This window comes from Mustela lutreola, chromosome 3 (genome assembly GCF_030435805.1).
Source record: "Mustela lutreola isolate mMusLut2 chromosome 3, mMusLut2.pri, whole genome shotgun sequence".
In the NCBI taxonomy this organism is placed as follows: domain Eukaryota; kingdom Metazoa; phylum Chordata; class Mammalia; order Carnivora; family Mustelidae; genus Mustela; species Mustela lutreola.
The window spans coordinates 168,273,214-168,293,083 of NC_081292.1; the positions used below are offsets into that span (position 1 = coordinate 168,273,214).

At 41.8% G+C, this 19,870-nt stretch overlaps 1 protein-coding gene across 2 annotated transcripts in view; it reads left to right on the forward strand.

Annotated features, from left to right (window-relative positions):
• Positions 1 to 19,870, forward strand: part of IQCA1 (IQ motif containing with AAA domain 1) — a 152,791-nt gene that overhangs the window by 13,801 nt on the left and 119,120 nt on the right. For both annotated transcript variants that reach the window (XM_059167631.1, XM_059167632.1), the window contains exons 4-5: positions 2,894 to 3,085; positions 5,057 to 5,128. In XM_059167631.1, coding sequence (XP_059023614.1) covers positions 2,894 to 3,085; positions 5,057 to 5,128 — 264 coding nt within the window. The remainder of the gene's footprint in view (positions 1 to 2,893; positions 3,086 to 5,056; positions 5,129 to 19,870) is intronic.

Below are 19,870 nucleotides of genomic sequence, written 5' to 3' on the forward strand. Positions count from 1 at the left end.
TATTTTTCAAGAACTTAGAAATAGAGATTGAAACCTAACGCTTTGTTGGTTCAGTCAGCATCTCTGAGACAGAGTAGATTTATCAGCTCAGCTTGAGTTCTCATCTCAGACCCCTAACCTAAAGTCAGAAGTGGAATGTTATCTCGTGAAATCTTTAAGTGTTAAGATAACCTACCTGTCAGTCATTACCTTCCAGACTTTTCTGCTCGGCACTTTTATACCCAACTTGTGGCAAGTCCGCTGAGCATTTCGGTGGCCCTCGCTGCCTCCTGCACATCAGTGCTCCACGGCCTTGGTTGGTCATGGCTCATGCAGGGAGGTGGCAGTTGCTATCCAAGCTGGGACTATTCCGAGTGAAGCGGGCACTGTCAGTAACTCTCCGGTGCCCAGGGCAGAGCAGCACATGAGAGCTTCCTCTAGACAGGTCCTGCTGAGTGTTGTCAGCCTGGGTCCTGGTGCCAAGGAAAATTCCAAGCGCAACCAGAAGGACAGTGGGGCAGGAACAGGATGTGCCCTGTCTGCCTGCCGCAGGACACACGAGGGTGGGTTCACGGTATCCTGCGCTCTCTCAACTGCGGGCATGCTTCATGCTGCATAGAGGGCTCACTCTTCTCCCTACAGCCCAGCCTGTCGAAATGGTACTCATTCAGCAGAGCCCAACTTGATGCAACATCCCTCCAGCAACCTACACCGACCCAGCTAACTCAGGACCGTCTCTCCCTCCTCCACCTCTCCCCTAACAGACTGACCCTTCCCCTACATTCCATTCCTGAAGTTGGTCTGGGGCTGTTTTGAGAGGGGTCATCTCACCGTCCTGCACCTGCTGGTGCCTTCAGTCCACACATCATTCAGAAGGAGGCACTCAGCCCTTCACCCAGCTCCCCCAAGGAATCCCCTGGCACAGAACATTGACAAACAGGGCAGAATTTACAGAGGATTTTATAGGGGAAGTGGAGGAGGGAGATGACATTGTACACACTATGGTCAAACCCTAAAAATTCCTCTTGGCCGTTTCTTTATTCTGCTGTCCCTCTTTGCTGGGGCGGGGTCAGCGGCAGGGAACCTTCTTTCTCAGCAGGCAACGCTAGCTGGCCCCACTGGGTAGAGCCGTCCATCTCCCTCCCAGCCCCGACTTCTGGTGGGCCCAACGTCGGCAACACGCCGGACTCTGGGCAACAGCCCTTGACATCTGTGTGACTTTCTTATACCCTTCAGTGCCTCGTGACACCCCATTTTCACCTCAAGCTGCTTATTTCTTGAAGACATATGCAATATACAGCCCAAAAAGAATTTTGAGAGGCAACTATTACCATCCAGTCCTACATCTCTAGTGCTTAGTATTTACTCTTGGGCCTTCCATAAATGTTCAAAAATCTTTGTCGTATTAAGTAGACCACTCAAACCCTCAGAAGTCTTCAGTAAGGGCTGTAATGATTTTCAGAGTGACCTTGTCCGGTTCACTGCCACCATGATATCCATTCTGTTCTAACCCGCTGAGTGCATTTTTGGAAATGTGAGCTCACTGCAAATTTGAGGTGACAAGATCTCACCGAAAACCGAACTCTGAGGAAATGTTACTGAAACAGCCCCTTCAAAGGGAACCAGGCTTCCACACCGAGGATCCGTGGATGCTCTTTTGGGAAAAGGGTCAGTCTTGGCTCAGATTGGCTCCACCCCTTACTAACCATGGCAGCTCATGTCAATTCTATTTCTTCGGTCAGCCTCAGTCTTATTAACTCTTGACTGGTCAGAAGAATACCGGCTTTGGGGTTGCTTTGTGCATTTGCCAAGAGGATCTATGAAAAGCCTTTGGCTTCTGTAGGGTCTCAGGAAATGCCCCTTCCCTCTCCCTGATCCTTTCTGGACACTGTCCCCCCACCCCCACCCCCACAGACAAGAGATCATCATGGCAAATAGGGGCTTTGGGGATGAACCAGAGCACCCCACACTTGGAGCCTCAGTGTCTGGCACCATGGCCTGATAAAGGGGCCACCCTTCACTCTGACACCTTGGCAAAGATTCATCCCATGATCAGGAGTTTTCTGATTCTGAAGACCTCTCTCTTCTGCCTCTGTCCCTGTATGAGGCTTCACCCAAGCCAAGCCATATCCCCAGCTTCTCCCTCACTCCAAGGGCCATAGAGGGCCCTCTGATCCCACTCAGAGCTCTCACAGGGCTCCAGATGCCCCAGAAACCTTGCTCTTGGCTCTCCTTGGGAAACCACACAGTCCCACACCTGGCTTTGTCTCCTCCTAGACCACCTGATTCCCCCAAGGCAGCATTTTACCACCCGAGCCCTGGTGTTTCTCCAATTATAATCTTCCTATCCCATTTGGATGTTTTGAAATACAAATTTGTAAGGACTAGAAGACATTTCACATGTAAATTGAATACTTCTAAAATGATTTTAATCTTACTCATGATTACTAAATCATCCTGTAATGGATTTTGATGTCAGCATTTTACTTCATATGATTTTTAAATTCTAAGTTCTCATATTAAAGATATGCTTTTTATTTATATGTTCCTACTACTAAGTTAATAAAACATAAAAATCAATTTTGAGGTTTATTGAATTCATTTTATTGGCATTCCTGGTATAATTTCCTGCCAACCTAGAATATTATGGAACTAATTGGTATTTTGTTCAGAATGGAAGAGGAACGCTTATGGGGTTCTTAAATAGGGAACCAGGGCCCGATAACCATGGCAGGTTATCAAAATTCACATAACTGATGAGTGAAATGGTTAGTATTAAATCCCCATCAGACTCTCGATCAACAGCTTGGGAACTCTTAGCAAGGTAGTGTTAGAAGTAAGCACATGATGTATCTGGGACCAACTGAGGGAGTTAACCTGTTTAAACATCGACTTAACTTTAAATTTTTCACAGAAATACACCACAAAAAGTATCCCTCTAGAAGAGGCTGTTAAACTAATCCAGATCGCTGAGCGGGCACGGCAAGGTCGCCTAAGAGCTATGTTCATGAAACAGATCTTCCTTCAAGAATACAGAGCGAAGCAAGCCAGGATGCTTGGCGAGAAAGTCATCGACATGGGAGCCGCTGCACTGCAGATTCAGAAGGTGTGCGTGGTGCTCAGGGAGCTGGGGACAGGTGTCTTGACACAGCCAGAGACCCACCCCAGGGTCAGGGGTGAGCTCGGAAAGCCCAAGTCACAAAATCCTACCTTTAATATCTTGCCCTGGAGAAACCATTAACTAAGCTCGGTCATGTTTTTTTAGATTTTATTATAAATTGGTATAAAATGCAGGGCATCTCATTCAAATATTTTTAAAGGTCATTGATAATTGTGGGAAAGAATGTGGCAGAAAATTCATTGAGGGCTTATATCCTCAATGTGCATTCACACATAGATGCAATCACAGAAAGGGAGCAAGGGTCCACACCTGCTGGCCGGAGCTGGTGTGTGCTGTTCATAATGCCAGTGACCGTCACTAAGAACCAGGACATCGATGTTCTCTTTAGAAGTGGGCCTGAGGTTTCGTCCCCAAATGAGCACCATCGGTTTGCACCTTATCTTGTTCCAAATGGAGGCTAAGGTCGCTTGCAGGAAAATGTAGAAGCTGGCATATGGGACAAATGAGAATGAGAAAAGAGAGAAGGGGGGGTGCCTGGGTGGCTCAGAGAGTTAAGCCTCTGCTTTCAGCGCAGGTCATGATCTCAGGGTACTGGGATCGAGCCCCACATCGGGCTCTCTGCTCAGTGAGAGTCTGCTTCCTCCTCTCTCTCTCTGCCTGCCTCTCTGCCTGCCTCTCTGCCTACTTGTGATCTCTATCAAATAAATAAATAAAATCTTAAAAAAAAAAAAAAAAAGAAAAGGAGAGAGAGAAGGAAGTCACCAGGAGATCATAGACCCCAGCCAGAGAGTCAGGACCCCATCCCTGCTGGGGTCTGAATGGGGGTGCAGGGCAGGGAATGGAAGGACCCATAACAGACTGTTTCCTTTCAAGTTTCAATGAAGATAGGAAGTTGTAAACAAGCATCTGAATTCAGAGCTGAGCTGTTACCAGTCTTGGACATGACCATGTTCTATTTCCCCACATTTGAGTGAAAATTTTTCTTTTAAATCTATAAAGTGCCCCCCCCCCTTAGATCTAACCTGAAATCTGGAAGTTTCTCTTGAAGAAACCCAGGTAGGGGACTGTCCCTAACCAAAATTACAAGTTAGGGGTACCTGGGTGGCTCAGTGAGTTAAGCCTCTGTCTTTGGCTCAGGTCATGATCTCGGGGTCCTGGGATGGAGCCCTGCGGCAGGCTTTCTGCTCAGCAGGGAGCCTGCTTCCTCCTCTCTCTCTCTGCTTGCCTCTCTGCCTACTTGAGATCTCTGTCAAATAAAATCTTAAAAAACACAAAATTACAAGTCATTTCTTCTCTCACAGCCTCGTCCACCATTACTGACGTAAAACATTGCACACATTTGAGATGGTCAACATCATGATTTGATAGACATATATATTACAAAGTAATGATCACCATAAGCATAATTAAAACATCTCACATCACATACTTACCCATTTCTATAGTGAGAACACTCAAGGCCAGCTGTCTTAGCAGCTTTCAAGGACACAACATTGTGTTGGTTACAGTCACCCTGCTGTACACAGACCCCTAGAACTCATTCATCTGAAAACTGGAAGTTTATATCTTTTGGCCACTTTCACACATTTTCCTCACCCTTCAGCCCCTGGTGATCCCGAATCTACTCTATTTCTAGAATTCGGTATTTTAGATTCCATAGCTAAGGGAGAGGATGTAGTAGTTGTCATTCTCTACAACTTTTTTCACTTTTTTGCCCTCCAAATTCATGCATGTTGTCACATATGTCAGGACTTCCTTCCTTTTTTTTGGCTGAATGATATTCTCTTTGTATATATACCACATTTATTATCCATCAACTGACCCATTGTTCGCATGTCATTGCTATTGTCAGTAATGCTGGGATGAACGTGAAGGTGTAGATTATCTCTTCAAAACAGTGATTATACCATTTATTTCTTTGATGTATTAGACAAGTAACCATTTCTTTGCTTTCAGGTTTGGCGAGGTTTTAGTCAATGCCAGAAAACCAAGAAACAGAGAGAAGAGGAGATGATATTCCTGGGGATGGTAAGTCCTCCTGCAGACAGGATATGTGTAGAGGTTTCTTTGAGATGTGTGTCTTCCTCAGCATCTGTAGCCAAGAGCATGGGTTTGCCATTTGTTGCCTTGTGACAGTGTTACCACCATTTACCAGCTCACACACACTCATCACCTCAGCTGCTGTAGGTCAGGGATCTGGGCTTAGCAGAATGGTCTGCTCGGGATCTTGCAAGTCTGAGGGCCGGGTGTCACTGGAGGCCCAGCAGGGCAGAATCCACTCCCAGGCTTGTGTGCATGTTGGCAGGACTTAGCTCTTCGTGGGCTGCAGATTGAAGGCCTGTTTTTTGCTAGTTGCTCACTGGAGACGGATCCCAGCTCCATGTCAGGTGGGCCTTTCCATGTGGTCACTTGCTTCACCAGAGCTAGCAAGGGAGAGAGGGGATGCCTACAATCTCATGCAATGACCACAGAAGTAGTGTGCATCACCACTGGGTGATGGGTTAGAAGCAAGTGTGATGCACACCAGGAGGTGGGGGTCATTGGGGACTGGCTTAGAGTCTCCATCTGTGCAAAGGACTTTTCTACATTATCTGCATCATCAAGCCAAAGGCCTCTGAGGAGGTCTCATTTGTCTTCTGCCTGAGCCCCTCCTGAACGTAGAGCCCCTGCTTCCCAGGCCTGCCCATTCTGTTCCGTTCTAGAAGCTTCTTCCTTTCATTTACCTGAAGGCTGCTGGCTGATGGCTGCCACAGCTTGGCTGTGGTTCTGTCCCCTGTGGCAACTCAGAACATCTCTGCTTGCCCTGTCACCTGACGAGCCTTCAAGGATTTGAAGGCAGCTCTCGAACCCTCCATGCCAGCTCTTCTCAGAGCCAATTACCACCACAGGTGGTGACCAATCTGGCGAGTTTTACTTCCTGACCTGCTCACTGTCCCTGAAAGGATATTACAATTTAAAGGAAAAGAAAGCCTGTTAACAGCATTGAGTTGGTGCACTGGAATGATCTACATTATTCGGGGCTCCCTGTTCCGTGCCAGGAGAAAAACACTGCAGTGATAATGTTGGTAAACACTGTAACCGAGTCTTTGAAAATGCTGATCAGGAACCGAGCTCTGGTGAGGCTAAAAGAAGAAATAAAAACACAAATACACTCTATATAGCCACAGATACCAATACATTAAAAAAAAAAACTATTAGTATCATGAGTAACCATGGTCACAAATTAGAAAATACTGAACAGAGAAGATTATCCAGGGAAGTCTAATATCGAAACAGATCAAAGAGATAAAATACCTCAATAAAACGATCACCGCAGCAAATGCTGGAAAGGTCTCGTAAGCGCCGGGGTTCGTTTCAGTCTGGTGAGAGCCAGGGGCCAGGAGGACTTGGACGCACAGGACAGTTACTGGGACAGAGAGGCAGGGGGAGCTCCGCGGGGACGCAGGGGTGACCAGACAGAAGTGAGGGAGAAGGGTGGGCGGGAAGAGCCAGCACAGCAACACATTTCCATAACAGAGGCCAACACCATCCAAAACAGAGGCCAACACCATCTTTAAGTATCTATGCTAATGAAAGAATAATAAACAGGCATGGGGATGCCCAGTCTGGGAAAGGACCCAGGGATGAGGGCTGCATGGGGATCACTCACAGGTTTAAGTGCGCACTCACCCACTGGGGACGATTTGTTTCATCACACGCGTTAAAACACACCTGTTTGCTCAGAAATCCCTACCCTTTGCAACTTCTTTGCTGAAAAAAAAAAAAGAAGAAAGTGAGCAAAGTTTACAATATATAAATATTCATATTAGGGTAGTTTTACAGTCACAGACGGGTGTCCAGAAACAGTTCACACAGTTAAAACACCCCATTGTGTATGTTCAGGAGTGATGTTTAGGGTTTCTCTGTGTGGCGCAAAGTGTGTGTGAACACATGATCCTAAATTTATGCTTTTACTTATTTTTACATTTCTCTATCTTCAACATATATCTTATGTCTAAAAAATTACAGATAAAATATGTGTTCAGAATTTTGTCAGAGGGGAAAAAAGATAGGAATCATGGTTTAAGCAATTTGTAGCGCTTTTCACTGAAACTTCATGTAAGAGACGCTGAGCTCTAGGGAACAAACTGGCTGCTGGAGGGGGCATCCCTGGGTGACCGGCATTCAGGAGGGCACGGGAAGGAATGAGCATTGGGCGTTAGACGCAACTGATGAATCACTAAATTCTTCCCCAGAAACTAACTTTTAAAAAAACTTTAAAATTAAATAATAATTCATAATACCTTTTCCCAATTCTGTGTAGTTCTTATCAAATGTGTATCTCAATAGGACAAAAATCAGGATTTAAGATTTTCCTTTCTATTTGTAAGTTAATATGCACAGAATACTGTAAGTGAAAAAAAAATGTGATCTGTACTTTTTTAACCAATGGAGGGATGTGGGTTTTGTTATATTACTCTTCTCTTCCTCTGTGGGAGTTATATTTGCTCACACTGCACTCCCACGTCTCACTGTTAGAGGAGAGAAATCGAGGGTCACCGGTGTGTGACTGAGCAGGAGCAGGGAGGCAGGCAGCTCCACTGATCTGTGATCAGTAAACACGTCCGCTGATGCTGTGTTTCCATCAGGTCTTCGGGTATGAAATATTTAGATTTTCTGTTCTGAGATTTTAGATTTAATTACATTAGAAGATCTTCTCAGTGATACTGTTAAATATAGAAAAACTGTAATCCGGTCCCACATTCAGGATGTAACCGTGTAACTTGTGTCATTTTGATGACGGCACGTTCTAAATTACAAATGGCGTGGTCAGTACGCTTCGTCTGGGAATGTCTTATGTCTCCCTCTGGCCCCACATCCTGGACCGCCCCACCTCCAGCTGTGGCCTCTGTGCACCACCTCTGTTGTCAGCACAGAATTAAAATTGTGAATTATTTTGCTCGAGGAAGGAATTCAGCTCTGGGTTCCAGACATTCGGAAGAGCATAGTCTCCCCATGAAGGGGAATGGGACCACTGCATGTGCTTAGAAAGTCTCAGTTGTGACGTCCTGCCTTTATTGTCCAAAAAACTATGGTAAATCGTACCTGAGTATGCTTTACATGATTTGAGAAACACCTTGATCTTGATCACCTACATTTTTGAGTTCCCTTTTATCTTTGGATTTAAAAGATAAGTCAACGTTTATTTTTGGAATTGAAACCGCTGGGAACCACAACCCATCCTGTACCGTGCTGTTGCTGGGTCACGCTAGGAGAGCCATGTGGGCAAGCAGTCTCTGCCTGCTGTTGCAGATTTTATCTTTACATCTATATTTACATATTTATAAATGCATATAAATATAATAAATATTATACCTGTAAATATATATTTATATATTGCATATAAATATAAATAAATATTTGCATAGTATATAAATATAAATGTGTATTTGTGTATAAATATGTATATAAATATAAATCTATATATGCTTTTTTTTTTTTTTAAGTAGGCTCCAAGCCCAGTGCAAAGCCTAATGCAGGGCTTGAACTCATGACCCTGAGATCAAGACCTTAGCTGAAATCCAGAGTCGGACGCTTAACTGACTGAACCACCCAGGCGCCCTGGAGATTTTTAGGATTTAACACATTCACTGGGTGGCATATTATTTAGTCATAAAAAGAAGGAAATCCTGGGGAGTCAGTTAAGTGTCTGCCTTCGGCTCAAGTCATAATCCCAGGGTCCTGGGATCAAGCCCAACGTCGGGCTACCTGCTCCTTGGGAAGTTTGCTTCTCCTTCTCCCTCTGTATCTCCCTCCTGCTTCTGCACTCTCTCTCTGTCAAATAAGTAAAATCTCAAGAAAAAAAAAAAGAAAGAAAGAAAGAAATCCTGCCCCATGCTATAGCAGGGGCGAACTTTGAAGACATTATGTTAAGTAAAATAAGCACTCACAAAAAGAGAAATACTGTGTGATTTCACTTATCTGAGGCACCTAGTATCGTCAGACTCAGAAACAGAATAGAGCAGTGGCTGCCAGGGGCTGAGGGAGGGAGAGGGAGCAAATGCCGCCCAGTGGGCATGGAGTTTCAGTTTTGCAAAATTTACAAGTTTTACAGACCTGTGCCCCAACAATGTGAATACCCTTAACACTACAGAACTCTATCTTCAAAAATGGCTACAGCGATAACATTGCATTATGGCCTTTTTATCACGATTTAAAAAAATTGTTTTAATTGACCAGGACATTGAAATGTATGCTGAAGTGGTTCTATAAGAATCATGAATCACTCGTGGTCCTAAAATACAAGTTAAAAATTACATGAGATACTGCATTTCCTTGAATCCTGATGTTATCAGTTGTAAGATGCATCATGATTTTTATGTACTTTTAAAGAAAGAAAATATTGTCGAATAAGCCAAAACACAACCTTGATGGTAGGTAAGACACATCCATCCCTGATTTGAGTTACGTTTAACCAGGAAAACTAGTTTCCTATGCAAAACTATGCATCTTAGAATTGGTGAGATAGGGTAAGTTCTTTCTATCTTATAAGCAAACAAAAAAAGTTTTTTCAAATTGTAATTATTGACAAGAGTAGGAGGAGACACTCTTTCTCCTACACCATGAATTACATCAACTCGGCCTTTCTAAAAGATCCTGAGCAAGGTGCCCCAAGTTCATTAACATATTTAAATCCCTTCGCCCCCATGCTCTATTTCTGAATTAAGGAAATCATCAGAAGTAGAGATTTATGTGCATGGAAGTCTCCTTAAAAAGTGTTCTTTTTAAGAGTAATTTTTAATTAAATATAAATTTAATTTAAAAATTAGATTTTTAATTTATCTTTAAAATATTAAAATTTAAATATTAATTTCAATTTAATTGATAATAATGTAAAATTATAACAATAATTAATAATATAATAATAAAATAATAAAATAAATTTAATGGTTTAATTTAATTAAAATTAAATATTGAAAAGTGTCTTTTTAATAATGAAAAATTGGGAATAAAACCCATCAGAGTAGGGATGTAAGTCCCCAACTTCTGGTGGACCTACACTGATGCCATAGTATGTCACCATGGAAAAGCATGTTCGTGACTAATTTTTTATGACACGAAAATGCTCTAAGTGAAAATTCAAGGTGTAGAATTATACATAGAATATGATTTCAACTAAATATATTCACACATCTATGCACATGCAAAAGAAAGAAAAGATACCACATTCAAATAGCACTCTTTTTTAAATGTAGAGACTTCAGAAGATTTTTTTCTGTCTGTATTTGTATTTTCCAATATGCTTAAATTTTACTGCAATAACTGGGGGAACATATACATTTAAAATGAAAGCATATGGCTGTAGAATCATATCATTTTTTTTTCTCCTGAGATCTCCACACCATTTGGTGCCTCCGGATGGGGAGATAGACAATGACACAAATGTGTTTCTCTGTCCCATCCTTCAGGGGCACACAGACTCAAGATGTCATGATCAACACAATGGTGAACTCCACCTTTCTACTTTCAACACTAAATTAGCAGTCAGAAGATTCTATCTAAGATCATCTAAGTTTGATACAAAATTTTACATTAGTAGTTTGATTCAAAAATTTCCTTTCAGGGGCACCTGGGTGGCTCAGCAGGTTGGGCCTCTGCCTTCAAATCAGGTCATGGTCTCGGGGTCTTGGAATCGAGTCCTATATCAGGCTCTCTGCTTGGCGGGGAGCCTGCTTCCCTCTCTCTCTCTGCCTGCTTGTGATATCTCTCTCTGTCAAATAAATAAATAAAATCTTTAAAACAATTTTTCCTTTCCATTTAATTCAGCATACATTTACTGAACATCTACTATACGTAGCATTCCAGAAACCTGAGAATGGCCCAGCACTCCTTTTCATCCTGAAGTCTTAATTGCTTACAATGATAGCACACAAAGATAGAATTACACATTTATTACTGTAATTTTTTCTGTTTTACTTTGGAGTTTGCATCTCCTCAGATCAAACCAAAGAAGTCTGTATAAATTTTTCAGCATTGTAGGGTTTTAGATACTATAAGGAGACCAACTTGTCTGTTTCGTGTTAAATGTGACTTTCTTCAGTTTGCCTTTCTTTTCAAGTACATCTCCTGCTAGTGTGTGTTCTACTGAAACTTTACATCATTGAGAAATATATGGATTCAATTCTTAAAAGAATGATATCTTCTGTTCTCTGGCTGATAACCATGAAAATCCATTATCCCAACTCCAAGAAATGTTTTCAATTGACTCTATTTCCCACTCTGTCACTAATGAAGATATTGTCCACTCATTTTAAAATTTCACTTTTCCATTATTTCATTTCGTTACATCACGCCAATGAATAAACCATTGACTTATCTGTTCAAAACAGTATTTGTATGTTTTGGGAAGCTTGGCCTGTTTCCAGGTATTTAGTTACTGAAACCAGAATTAGAACAAGAGATATCATTATGCCTTCCATTCCTGACCAAACGTTTCCTTTCCCATTGTCATACAAATTTTTTTATATTGCCGTTTTAAATATTTATATTCTAAAATCTACAGAGAAAATAAATAGCGCTCTAAAAATTCATGTGCAGTTATTTTAATTGGCAGAGCCAATGGAGTGGATCGAGTGGAAGGAAACTTAATGAATGTAATACATTTCCTTCTGTGGATCTCTTCGAAATAATTTGTCCTACGGTCATGCCCATCATATATTTTATGTTACCCTGGAGCTAGCAGTGTTTTCATTATAAGAAAGAACACTGGGGGACACTTATTAAAGAGGAGGAACTGTCACTTTGAAATGAGTCCATGAAGGCCTCGAAGCACCATAAAACCCAGCTTACCTTCAGATTCTAAAATCAAACAAGCTATATTATTATTTTGGTCATTACGGTCTTTCTGATTAACAAATAACCCAAAGTTGGAGCTTGGGCACCCACAGAATTCTCAAAAGGCAGGTCAGTGAAGGATCTCCTTGGGAAGGCGGTACTTCTGGCGCCCTCCGCAGTCATGGGCTCTTTGGGAACTATTGTCAAAGCCAAAATGCATGAAGGATCAAAGTGAAGGGCCCCTCACGGTCACACTTTAGTTTCAACCGAAACCCACGTCATCCCACATGGTCATGTCTATCATTCATTATAGTTGGCTTCAAATGATGTTTGTTTCTAGAAATAAATTTATTCCCCAAAACACGGATTTGGATAACACCCATTATATCTGGGGTTCTGTTTTAATTTGTTTTAGTTTTATTTTAATTTCTAAAGGCAAAAGAGCTATTCCCTAAGTGTCTTTTGGGGAGGCATCCTCTTAGAAATGAGTGCAAGTCTTCAGGCACCAGCTCTGAAGGGTTTGGTCCACCATGATGATGAAGACCCAAGCATATGGCATGGCCAGCTGGGAATGGGAACCCAGCTCTACAACAGGGCACGTGGGGGAGGGGGTTAGAGCAACATACTCACCCTCCCTCTGAACCTCAGTTTCTTCTTCTGTAAGAGCAAGATGCTGCTATCTATTTCACAAAGCTATTAGAAGTGCTTCAAGAGAGTTTAGAGGTAAAGGGCCTATCCAGGAGCTTGGAATACGATATGCCTTCAGGGAATCGTGGCCAACATTGATCCTCCTGGAAAATTATAGTACAGTGTCACAGTAACTGAATCACAAAAAAGTGTGATAACTCTCATCTGTAACCGAACACAGTATGTTCCAAAATAAGTCGTTGCCTAAAAGAGACATGCCACCAATTCCCAAATATAAACTCTCTTGGCCTTTGTTATTTGCTGCTCAGATTTATGAAGCTGAAATTAGTCTGTTAAAAGTAGGATCTCAAAAAGCAGTGGAGTTGGGGCAGCCCATGGGGGTCTGAGTCTAATCCGCAGCCACCTCAGATAGCTGTGGGGGGAGAATTCTGAGGATCCCAAAAGACAGCAGGTGCCACCCACACACCACCCACACTATGTGTGTTGCCCCAGAAAAAAGTTCGCAAACCCGGAAAGGCAGTGACTTTAGTACGGGGGGGGGGGGGGGGGTGTGCATGAAGGGCTCTTAGGCTGAGCAGGGAGATCAGAGCTTGAGGGAGGACACCATTTTCTATTAAATGGGATTTTACAGTCTAGCTACTTGGGCACTTTTAGTTTGATGTTGTTACTGTTGTGATTCTGCTTTACTCTTGTCCTGGGTCCCCAGATCATCAGAAGTTACAAGAATCCTCTTCTTACCCTCCCTTTGTCACCTGATCCCAGGGTTTCTTTACCTACATCCTGGGGTAGGACATTCGTCCTCATCTATCTTAGATTAGGGCCCATTACGCAGTCTGCTAATGCAGCAGGTAGAGAGGTTAGGGCCATGAATGCTGGAGCCCTCCTGCCCGCGTTCAGATCCTGGTTCTCCTCTCTCCTAGCTGGGGGAATTTGGGTGGTGACTTGACTTCTGGGTGCCGCGGTTTCCACATGCATGAAATGGAGATGGCTGTGGCACCTGACTCCTAGATAGGTGTTCATTCCTAAAGAAATTGCTATCTGTCAAGCATTTAAAATAGCCTCTGACACATTCACAGTGAGTGCCAAGGGACCGTTAGCGGTTGCTTTTCTTCAAATGGTTTAATATCATGGGTTTAGAGTTTCACATCATCCATGATTCAAAAATGCTTACAAATTGCCAATTTTTTTAAACCTATTTAAGTTAGCTAAGACCGAAAGAGTTAATGTCACCATGTTGGCAAAAAATGGAAAGACAGGCTCTGTCCTACACTGTTGCGGGGAGAGAAAATCCTCTAACATCTTTGCAGGGCAGATCAGCAATCTAACAAAATTACAATGCGCGGTTTCTAAAATGTATGGTCTATATTATCCCAAAAAAACCATTTTCAGACAAAAGTGGCTTAAGGCAGAAGAAACCTATCAATGGAGCTTAGAGGGTCAGAGCAGAGATGCCAGAAATAGACCTGGAGGGCCAAAGCCCCAGTCTGCCCTGTAGGGCTATGTGACACGGGCAAGGTCACAGGACTGTGTGACCCTCCAGTACTTCCACTTCCTTCCCTATGAAATGAAGATAAGAAAGAATGCTACCTACTTAAAAAAAAGCCATTAGGAGGAATAAATTAGTTAATATTTGTCAATCACTTAAAATTGGGCCTCCTGACCTAGAAGGGCCATCATCCAAGTGTTTATTTAAAAAAATATTTCAAGAGAGTAAGACACAAAAGTAGCCGATTCTATCTAAGGGTTCTATCACTAATCAAAAATAAACTCAACTTACCCATTCTGGCCCTGCTCCTCACTTAGCAGATCTTCAAATGACTAAATTTTTAGAAGCTAGCTTGTGGGAGTTTATATATACATATATATATATAATATTAAACTATTAAAGTTTATATATGTAAAATATATATAATAATAAAATAATATATATTAAAGTTATATATGTAAACTATTATATAATACATATATATGTATTATTTAATAGTTTTGCACCCACTTAAATTGTGGCATCCTAAAATAAGGACCCACCATCATCACCAGGAGCAGAGAGCCCAAGAAAATCACTGGCGGGGGCTCTGCATATGGTTTTTTCCCAGTTCTCCTGCCAGGTTCATCTTTATAAGTAGGTGTATTTGTATAAATGCAGACACATTAAATATAGATGTGTTCCTCTAAATGAAATAATGGAACAAAATGGCATATTTTCATGAACTGAGGAACACCACACGCACCATCTTGCAATGGACCAGCCGAAGAGCAGCCCCCCTCCGCAGCGTGACACATGCATTCCATGAGCAAAATTAGAGCAGGAAGCGTGTGGCGGGAGTTGGGGGCCCCCTGAGCCTGCCTCTCGCGGCTTCCTAATGAACAGCAGCACACGCTGTGTTCGGGAGACGCTGGAGCTAATTAATCTGTGCATAGATTTCCCGGGATGGCCACTTGCTTGGAATAGACGCTTCCCCTTCCCCTCCCTGCTCCAACTTGGCCACCATGAGGTATCAAAAGCCACCAAGACAATGAGCTTCTGGAGAACGATGCCAGCCTTAAATCCCTCTTCTGCAAGTGTATCTGTGACTGATAAATTGAATGGATTTTCATGTGGACAAATGTCCATTTTATCTGACTAATTTGAACAAGGATTTTTAAAGACAAAGCCCATCAAACATTAGATAAGCATTTTAAGGTAATGGACCATGGCGTCCTATTTCCCCACAAACCCAGGAAGCATCATCAGACGTCCTATTTTTACAGCAACATCAATTATTAATATGTATATTTTTGCTGACAGAGGACCTTGCTATAAACATAGGTTTCGCTATCCCGTTCTGGGTCATTAACTATGGAAAGCTTGTAAATATAATGGTTTATTCACATGGGAAGCCTTCATTAAGATGCATTATTCTACAGCTGATGTATTTCAATGTATAGTGTATTATCATGTTCTCTATTTCCCTTTAATATTCGTAATTTATTTTTAAATGAGTTGCTGTTTATGCGGTGAGTTAACAAATTTGAATTCTGTATGACCAAAGTTCCTAACGAGGAAAAGATGTTTTAGCCCAAAGGAAAAGCTGCTCATTAACATAGGACCTAAATATATTATAACCTTTAAATTCAGAAGCAAGTAGAGAAAGAAGCTACAAATGACCCCAAATGTATTTTTGTCAGAGACAGTCTATATCAAGAAACATGCATGAATACACACATATTAACGGCACAGCATGGTGTAATAGGAGAGAAACAGAACGGAAGGAATCAGGGAACCTTACTGCTAGCTTCTTCATTAATGTAGAAAGACTTGGAAGAGCCACTTAGGCACGATCCTCAGTGTCCTCATCTGTTCAATGGGATAGTCATGTCCTCATTTCTACCTCCAAAATGGATGGAACATCAGTAAGGAAATGCAGAGTAAGAATGCAGAGGACAGAGCACACGCCACTGGGGTTCTTATAAAATCTAGTGAGAGCTGAGAGATTTCTCTGCTCATCTAGCTGGGTGCTAGGAAGCACTAGGAAGTGCTAGGAAGTTGGTAGGATGCTCCATCATGTTATAGAGCTATTGCCAAGACCCAAATCAGGGTCACCTACACATTGCTTCATTTTCAGGGGACAAAAGGGAGAAAGACCGGCTACAATGTAGTTTGTACGTGTCCATCTATGAAAGAAATCTGCTGTAAATTACCATAAAAACAATGCCGTTAGGGGTAAAGCAATACCATATGATTGATTGATAGAGTAGAGAATCAGAACATTAATGCAAGATTCCAAACAATTTTGCACATTCATCACAGACAAAGAGATTTGGGTCATTTGTAGTAGAGAGCCATTTTAACATCTTCATGAAAACAATGAACTTTAAAATAGTTATTGCAGAGATCAGATAAAAATTCCTCCGTGATTACAAACTCCCACTTCATACAGTTAAAATGTAAACACTAGGAATAAAAAAAAAAATCACCTGAAAGATATCAGAATTAGGTACTTTTTTAAATGATTAAATAAAGGAAATTTCTATTTTGGCACAAGATATATAATACAGTCATGCCTTGAGCAACTGCGTAGAGAGGGAATTTAGATCACTTGTTGTGAACGTTGTTCTTTAAAGTCATCCTGTTATTTTCATTCTAGATTCACTTCTGAAGCGGCTTTAGCATTTTTTTTTCTGCCATAAAAGTTGTATATTTTCATTATACTAAACTCAGGCAACTGGATTAGTTCTTTAGACTTTCTAATGCATATATAATTTTTTCATCTTTTTCACAGACTTCGTGTTGTTAAGTGGGTGCTATGTTCTAATGGCATCTCGATTGCAGTTTCTAGTTGAGAAATCACTCCCAGAGGGTTATAGGTAGCTCTTAGAGATTGTGTGGGGGTGTGGGGCTGTACATGCATACTTGTTGGAATTACCCATTTCATTCATTTTGAATTTATTTTAGTTTATGGTGTCAATTGAGTCTTTAAGAATATCTTTTTTCCTGCTAATTGGTTTAAATGTATGATTTTGTTAATATCCTTTGTAAATGAGGCAAAATTTTGTCCTATACTTGAATTTTGTCTTGGATTTGTTTCAGAGCGTTTGAGATGAACTTTAAAGTTCTTCTCTTATCCCTGAAATTTTCCTTGAATAGTCACTCCTAGCACTCCTGGGTTTACATGCTTAGACGTTGGTGCAGCTGACATTGTGGTGACAGTCGTCATAAGAGCAGGAAATGCACAGAAGGGTCACTCAGTGACAGGCTCTGTAGCAGGACCTCACAAAGAGGGTTCCCCTCAGTCTTCACAGTCTGCTGCTGTACCCATTAAAGAGGAGGAAACTGAGCCTCACCAGTGTCGATGCCTTTTACAAAATCACCCAAAATTGTAAAATTGGGTGATTTTATAGAATCACCTGAGCCCCAGCTCGCACCCAGGCTGTTGTCCCAAACCCTGGAGCAGCCTGGCTTTGAGTCAGATAAAGCTGGGGTTGTTTCCTGCCTCTTCCATTTTCCAGCTGTGTGAATTTGGAAAGGCTAATTAGCCTTTCTGGTTAATTTCTTTGTCTTCTACAAATGCCTGCCTGGCCGGATTATTGTAAAGATTGAAGGATTACTTCCATAGAGTGAGTGTGCACTCAGAAGCGAGGGATTCCTGCATCTTCTGTGATTTTTCTGTGAAACAGCCCCTCCTCCTCTGTCTCCTCCTCCTCTCTGCTCTCCCTCTCCGGCTCCCCTCCCCTCTCCCTTTCTCCCTCTCCCCCTTCTCCTTAGTTGTCAATCTCTGCCACAACTATTCAACATTGTCCTTGGAGTGTGAAAGCAGTCACAGACAGTATGCAAATGAATCGGCTTGGCCATGATCCAGTATAACTTTATTTACAAAAACATGCATGTGGGTCAGGTGTGACCTATGGGCTACAAGTTACTAAACCCTACCCTGGATAATTACCAGAATCACCTGAAGGATTTTTCCAAAACTACTAGTTTCTTCCTGCTTCCTCACTGCCAGGATGAAACTCGGAATCTGTTTTTTAAGCCCTCCAGAATTTTGAGGGGGAGGGGAGAATTTGGAAAAAATTATTCACCAGTGTATTTGAGAGTAAGTTGCCTCTTAAAAAAAAAAAAAAAAATTCCCCAAACAAAATGACTACTAAAAACAAGAAGAGAACAAAAATAAAATAAGAAAGAATTCTGGGAAAATAAAAAACATGCCCCCAAAGGCAAAACAATAACCCCTCCTAAAATGTTAAATAAATGCAAATAATAAATGGACATCACTGAAAACCAAATGAGTTCTGGAAGATAAAGTTCAAGAACCTCCTATAACATAGTGCAATAGATCAAGGGGAGAAGGATCATAGATGAGGAAAGTCAGAGCTGCGGGAGATTAATCCGGTGGCCTGCCATTTTAGCTAATATTTGTTGCAGAGAGAGAAATGGGGGGGGGGGAATAACAGAAAAGACATTTTCAGAATTGAAGACATCATTTTCTGTATTGAGTGGACCCACCAGAGGGAGACTAGGGTGAGTGAGGACCTGCCCACAGCTAGTCGGATTTCAATCAACATTCAGAACTCCGAGTATAAAGCAGAAGGGAGAAGAGCTTATCCACAAGGAACAACAGTGTCCACCAAACTGGTCCCTGCAGGCTCTGCTTCCTAGAAGTCTCCTCCAGGGAAGCTGCCACACTGCCATTCAGGTGGGAGGGGCCCAAGGCAACACCTCGGAAGGGCAAGCACTTGGAAGGTTCACCGCTGCATGTGCGGTGAAATGCATGTGCAAAATGAAAACGGAATACAAGAAAGACAGAGTAAACAGAGAAATCAGAACAACTTAGGGTTAAATTTAAATAGCCTTTGCTAATTTCCATGGCGTAAATATTCCCATCATAGCCCATTCAAGCTACTAACAGTTGGGAAGATACACATTCTGGCATATCATTATATAGTATTTTCACCATAGAGAGACAGCGGACGTCAATAACATCAAGAACATAGATGATACAGTAATACCCAGCAAAATAATTAGGAAGCAATGAGTTTTGAGTATTGGGAACTTTGTATTATAATTTGCTTCAGAAGTTACTACAATTACACATTTTAGACTGACCGTATTTAACAACCAGATTGCCATATTCCAGAAAGTGTGTCATTTGGCTCCCATGAGCTATCATGGGCTGGTGGCAGCAGTGACTATGTTCTTTATTTGCTGGATGGCCCAGGCTGACTTTGAACTGCTCAGAGTTCAAATCCTTTATCCATGAAGGAAAGAGACCTTTATCTTGCTGAGGGAGGATACCAGGTACCTCTGTTCTGTACCTGTTTTCCTTCTCCAAGTCTGTTTTAGTTTGAAATTTCCATCCAAACCCATGCTGGAAGGTCTAGGTTATCTGACATTGTTTGCCACTATGTTTTATGTTACTCTTCTCTTGCCAACTCCAGTTCTTTAGAAATTCTAGAGAACAAGAATTATGTCTCAAAATGATTAGGGCGGTTTTGTTTTGTTTTGTTGTTTTTTGTTTTTTGTTTTTTAAGTAGGGCCTCCACCCAATGTGGGATTTGAACTCACGACCCTGAGATCAGGAATCATACGCTAGACCAACTTAGCCAGCCAGGCGCACCTCAAAGTGATTTTGTATTTTCTCTTCAGATGGTAGATGACATAGACCAGCACTGAGCGTTTGATTGGTGCTTAATAACCAGACTTCTGTTGACTTGCTAATCAGCAGATTTTGAAGTAGAACATTGTAAAAAAAAAAAAAAAAAAAGAAAAAAGAAAAGATATAATATCAGGGTGAATGTCTGGAGTCAGCTGAGAATTTCCTACTTGGGAGG